Source organism: Anneissia japonica, unplaced genomic scaffold, assembly GCF_011630105.1.
Source record: "Anneissia japonica isolate Jap-2015-1 unplaced genomic scaffold, ASM1163010v1 scaffold25790_len46943_cov130, whole genome shotgun sequence".
Taxonomy (NCBI): domain Eukaryota; kingdom Metazoa; phylum Echinodermata; class Crinoidea; order Comatulida; family Comatulidae; genus Anneissia; species Anneissia japonica.
Window position 1 is genome coordinate 36,952 of NW_022725863.1, and position 6,324 is coordinate 43,275.

Here is a 6,324-nt window from a genome sequence, read left to right on the forward strand (position 1 = left end):
ATGCCAACAATGATTACTCTGAAATTCATATGACTTATTTTTCTGTTGCTGTTAACCACAACTTAATTTGTGTAAATTTAAGCTTTCAACTGTTTATAAACAATTTATAGAAATATACTTAAAACAGAAAATTACTGTCACTGTCTAAAAATAAAAATATCCAAATGAATTTCAAATGTAGGCCTACAGTAAACCATTGCAAATGCAAAGAATAGGCCTAATACTGTCTCTTATACACATCTAGATGTGTATAAGAGACAGGTACCAACTTTGTTTATTTGGTAAATCAACAAAAGCTATAATTAGAGCTTTATTGGTTAGAATCCTGATTTTCAAATTATGAAATATATCATTTTAGATCCTCCAGTATTGACTACTAAACCTCAGGTAGACGTATCCAACACTACTGTAACAGTAACATGGAACCAGTGGACAGACACTGTTGATGAAGGAGATGGTCCAGTAATTGGATACAAAGTCTGCTATACAATGATTGGAGGTTCATGGCTATGCGTCGAATGTGTCCTGAATTTGACAGCCAGCTTTGTAATTGATAAATTCCAACGAGGATTAAGTTATTATTTTCTAGTTAATGCAATTCGTCCGGGAAACCTAGGAGAGGGCACTCACTCCCATGCGACCTTAGTCACAATCCCTTGTCTTTGTAAGTAATTCTATGAAACTTTGAAATTGCATTATAACAGATTTGCTGTTACTTAAATCAAAGAAAATAAAAATTTCCAAGTATACAAATAATAATAAAATATTTTTTGTAGTTGGTCACATAGATATACTGTTTATAGTATATATTTTGTGTTTTAGTCCTTGTAATTTAATATAGTAGTACTCTTTGAAGCTGACATAAGTTGGGGGGAGGAATAACTTTACATAATGTTGTACATTAAGCCAGCATAGAGGAAGCAAAAGAATTGTTAACCAAGCCTGTAAGAATGATTGAGAAGGAACTCACAAAACTGACTAAGCCAACAGTAAAATTTCTTACCACAACAGTTTCGAACAACTTCATTGATCTTCATCAGGTGAATGACCTAACCACAGTTAGATCATTTCGTCGTCCGATGTCATCCGATGACGTGCGCCCTCAGTTGGTTTGCGAGGTCTTATCCACGGAGCCCCCTGTTTCCCGGATTGGTGTAAAAGGTCATCATAGATATGTGATCGCTCGTAGGCTCCTTCATCTATATTAATGTTGTTACTTTTCTTTCTGATTCATATTGCTTCTTTGTCTGTTTATGTTTGGCCAGTCTGGTATGTATACAGTAGGTCTTCCAGTTTCTCCAACATGTATACTGCATCGCAATTGCCGCAGGCCACTTGGTATATGACGCCACTCATTTCTTCCTTCTTGATTTTATCTTTCGGATGAACGAACCTTTTCTCTTATTTTATTCCACAGCTTATAATATGCATTGATGTGATGTTTTTTCAATGTTCGCTTGATTCTTTCTGATAGGCCTTGTAGATAAGGGAGACTGACATTCCCTCTCATCTTGCTTGGTGAGTCATTGATTTTTTTTTGTCCTGGGCTTGTTTTTTTCTTTCTTTGGTTCTTGACTCTGTTTATGGACCATTTTGGGTAATTGCATGCCCTGAGTGCTTTGTTTATATTCTTTGTTCTTTTCTTCATCTGTGGTGAGCTATCCATCAATTTCCGAACCACACTTAATTTGTGTTGTAGTGGGTGATGGGAATTGAAATTCTGAGGTTAGGTCATTCACCTGATGATGAAGATCAAAGAAGTTGTAGTGGTAAGAAATTTTACTGTTTTCTTAGTATCAAAGAAAATTCATCTAAAATATATATCAGAAGCCAAATGAAATTATTTGAACATTTTTAATTAATAGCTGCTTCATCAGGTAGCATATCATTTAGGACATGTTGACCAGGATCTTTAACTTTGGTGAATTAACCCTTACTGAGGTCATCCCTTTTTACAGTTAGAGGGGTAATGAAGTGTGATCATCTAGTCTACAGGCGTGGTTTGAAAATTCTTTACTTGCTCTATGCTGACTTGTGCGAAATTATGTGCATAGCTTGAAATTGAATAAACTTACTATTAAACAAGTACCAGTAGATGGATATGTTTTGTTAAGTACACAATATATTTACAGATAATTGTATATATATATGAAAACTTTCTTTCAATTGAATATTTATATATTTTGCTGTATTTAAAGTGTTGCTTTTTAACTTTTCATGTTAATATTCATGAATTCTTTGTAGAGCAAAAACCTTATAATGATTTTTGTAACTGAATATCATAAATTTAATTGTTTAAAAAACATTTCATGGTATTATGAATTTTAAGTACACTTAATTTATTTGTTTATTTATTCTGCCTTTAACGTGCACTAGTGTTAGCTACTTTGACTTTCTTAAGGTTCCTAACACTTTCAGTGATGTAGCTACTGTATGATCTCACTAGTGCCATGCTTCCCAAACTATGGGTTGCCAAACTTTTGCGTTGGGTCATGAACAGTTTTGCAAAAAAAAAAAAAAACAATTCAATTTATGTGCTCATTTTCAGACAGTTGATGTGAAGTTTAACAGGTCTGACAATTTAAAAAGAGTATTTTTAGGTGAATCTTCATTAGAACAACATTTTATTATATGCCCACAATGATTACTCTGAAATTCATATGACTTATTTTTCTGTTGCTGTTAACCACAACTTAATTTGTGTAAATTTAAGCTTTCAACTGTTTATAAACAATTTATAGAAGTATACTTAAAACAGAAAATTAATGTCACTGTCTAAAAATAAAAAAATCCAAATGAATTTCAAATCTACTATAAACCATTGCAAATGCAAAGAATAGGCCTAATATAACAAAAAGCACCTGTCATGCACTTTGGTTGGTAAGATTATACAGTAGTCAGTTGCGTATCCAGGAAGGGTGCTTGGGGGTGCTGGAGCACCCTCCCTCAGAGGTTGAAAAATTTCCCCTTTTTAAATGTTACATAAAAGCTGACATACATTTTTTTGTATTAAAGTGCCATTTTTCAGCATGTAAAAGTCTCAAATTCTTAAATATGGTGGGCTTAGGTGGATGGTAGTTTTCATAAACTTTAAGTATCCAAGTGCTCAAATCTCACATTTTTTAAATTTACCCATCTGTGCCCCAAAACAATGGTGGGTTTCAGGTGGATATCGTTAATTTTGTACTATTCAAGTACTATTTGCAAGTATCTAGAAGTCTCAAATTCTTAAATTCCAAAAAAATACAATATGCACCTGAAACTTACTGTGGTTGGGGCTCAGGTGAGAAAATTTTAAGAATTTGAGACTTTAAGTGCCATTTTCGAGCACCGTTTTAATAATTCAGTTTATTTTTTTACTCATTTTGTCGAACATAAAAAGAATTACACGATATTTTGAAGTCCCATTTCCGGGCATCCAAATGTACAAAATACTGAAAATTTTTACATGTCACTGCCAACCACGGTAGCACTGATGTGGTGTGGACTCTCATTTCATTCAACACACACTTCTTAAATCCGGGATATGCCACTGGTAACCACAGGGGTAAAATTTAGGTTTAAGTTCATCAAATATATAATTCAAAGGTTGTAAAATATTTTTTGTAAAAAGGTCGATCATATTTTTTTTTCAAATATTAAAAGTTGTCTCATTTTCTAGTGGCGGATTCAAAGCTCTCTCCTCCCCCATCCCACTCCAATATTCATCAAATATATAATTCAAAGGTTGTAAAATATTTTTTGTAAAAAGGTCGATCATATTTTTGTTTCAAATATTAAAATTTGTCTAATTTTCTAGAGGCGGATTCAAAGCTCTCTCCTCCCCAACCCCACTCCAATTAAAAAAAATCATGGAGAAAAAAGGGAAAATTGTATTAAAATTTAATCTGAGAATAATAATATAATATGTCGGTCTTAAATAGTGCATCATGCATAAAGCCTCATTGCTACCCCGGTCATTGGCTCAAACACGTATGGAACACATGCTCAGCTCCCTGGGAAGAATTCCATAATATTGCAGTTGTAATCAGCGCAGTTGTGTTCGAACCTACCAGGTACTCACTTGTATTCCTGGGTGGAAAAACGCAACCATAAAGTGCCTTACCCAAGGACACAAGCAATTTGCAAAGCGAGAGTTTCGAACCCCCGACCTCAAGGTTAAGAGCCACAACCGCTTCTACAATAAAATTTCCGGCCATCTACGGGTGCCATAAGGATAAAATGTCTTACCTCAGCTCCAACTATAGTGGGGCTGAGGTGGATGGACCCTCTATATGTTAAAATCCCTCTTTGGACGTCCCTCTATTATGAATTCCTGTATCCACCACTGTTTTCTCAAAAGGATGATCACTAGTAAACAAAAAACGCTGTAATTCTAGTGTCTTAACTTTTGAAAACATAAAGCATCACACTTTGGGGATCTTATGAAGGTCAATGTGCAATTTACTATGACACTTACATGGGTCGTGGCTTGTCTGGCAAATCACAAATTGGGTACAGGGGAAAAAAAGTTGTTGGATGGGGGTTGGAAAACCACAAAGAAAGTGATTAATTTCGGAAAAGTTATTTAGGGTATAAAGGTCCTGTATGCAATATGGCCCACATGAACATTAATGTGGAAGTAGTGTAATTTTTTTAAAGTAAGGACTGTCTTTCACTGCCAAATTACCACCAGAGAACCCTACTAGAAATAAGTCTTGTGAATTCTGTTGATTAACCTAGGTGTTTAAAAGTGAATAAATCCAATCCAATTTATAATTATGTACTTTTTGCTTTACAGCTCCTGAGGTGGCGCCCACTATTGTTGATGTTTCGTCACTAGGTGTTAGTAAAATTCAAGTACAATTGCAGGTAATATGTTTAATTGATTACAGCAATAATATATTAGGAGACTTTCTTACTATTGCTTTGTGACTAGGCCGCTGTTTTATGTTACAGCTGTATGTAACTGATAATAGGGTATACCAGAAACATATGAAAATATATATATATATATATATGTATATGTATGCATGTAGTTGGATTCATATAGCGCTTTATACCAAAACAGTCTCAAAGCGATCGAGGTGTGGATTAACTTGTAATCTCTACTGTTGTGTGTGTGTTACCTGAGTTGGTTGATGGAAGAAAAGTTCATATTATTGTAAATCAGGCCTCGCTACATATGTATGTCTATATAAATATATTTGTTTTTATACCGCATATGTTTATTCTAGGCAATGATTGGTTAAGAAGCAGGCAATAACTTCAATTATTACTTCTATCACGTAGGTTTGAATGATAGTTCACTTTTTCCCAGGGGAAAAGTATCACCCTGAATGATAGTACTTTCTTGCCCTGTTTTGATGTGTAATCTCTAGGCCGCCACCTATAACATTGCTATGTAATTTATGACACACACGGATAGTAAAGGCGGATGAGACCTCTACGACTCTTGACCCTTTGATTGCCTAGCCCTGGAAAGTAAGCCTTGGTCAACTTTGGTGTGTAATTTTTTCGTAACTTTTTAGGTCTCTATGTATGAGGTATATAAAACAAATATTAACTGCTCTAGATTCGAGGAACGGAATGAGCATGAGCAGTCAATATTTGTATAATATATTGTAAGTCTGACCTACAGTGCATATGTATATCTGTATAAATATATTGGTTTTTTGTTTATTCATAGCTAAATGATACTGAGCATTGGAGATGTAATTCACTGGATAGTTATATAGTGGAATACAAAAAGTCTGAGAGTGCAAGTTTCCTACAAATACAAACTGCAACAGATACAACATCAGTGACAATTTCTAACCTAGAACCTTGTACCAGCTACCAAATTAAAGTTAAAGCTACAAATTCTGGAGGGCTTGGACCAAGTTCTGGCATATTCACTGTTACAACAGATGTACAAGGCAAGACTAATTAACTATATATTGATATGCCAATGGATAAATATTGTAAAGATATTTTAGTGTTGACAACTAGTTAACCAAGTTTTGAATGGGTCCTTTTATTTGTAATCCACATAATAAATCATGCCATTTTCACACTTATTCTTACTTCAATGAGTTGAAAACTTGCCTTGAATGGGCCTTGGTACTACACATATTAATTTAACCTATTCTTACCTTCAATGAACTGTTTGGTTTGCTTACTAATTATGCAGTTTTGCACTTTGATTTTCATGAATTAGTGCCATCAAATGTCACAGTGTATGTATTTTAAAGCCCCATTCCCGGCAAAATTTCACTAAAAATTGACTTTTTTTAGAAAATATGCATTTGCATTACTCCAATTATTATAAATCATGGAAAAATATTGGCATGAATTTTAGTTTTA

The 6,324-nt window shown here is 34.1% G+C and overlaps 2 protein-coding genes across 2 annotated transcripts in view; both read left to right on the forward strand.

The window, feature by feature from the left end:
* LOC117112943 (tyrosine-protein kinase receptor Tie-1-like) overlaps positions 1-99 on the forward strand; it is a 12,798-nt gene extending 12,699 nt beyond the window's left edge. The window contains exon 7 of the mRNA XM_033256161.1: positions 83-99. Within this exon, the coding sequence (XP_033112052.1) occupies positions 83-99 (17 nt within the window). The remainder of the gene's footprint in view (positions 1-82) is intronic.
* Positions 100-339: 240 nt separating this feature from the next.
* Positions 340-6,324, forward strand: part of LOC117112944 (receptor-type tyrosine-protein phosphatase delta-like) — a gene marked incomplete at its 3' end in the record, with an annotated part of 8,976 nt that continues 2,991 nt past the window's right edge. The window contains exons 1-3 of the mRNA XM_033256162.1: positions 340-664; positions 4,781-4,851; positions 5,669-5,897. Of these exons, the coding sequence (XP_033112053.1) occupies positions 340-664; positions 4,781-4,851; positions 5,669-5,897 (625 nt within the window). The remainder of the gene's footprint in view (positions 665-4,780; positions 4,852-5,668; positions 5,898-6,324) is intronic.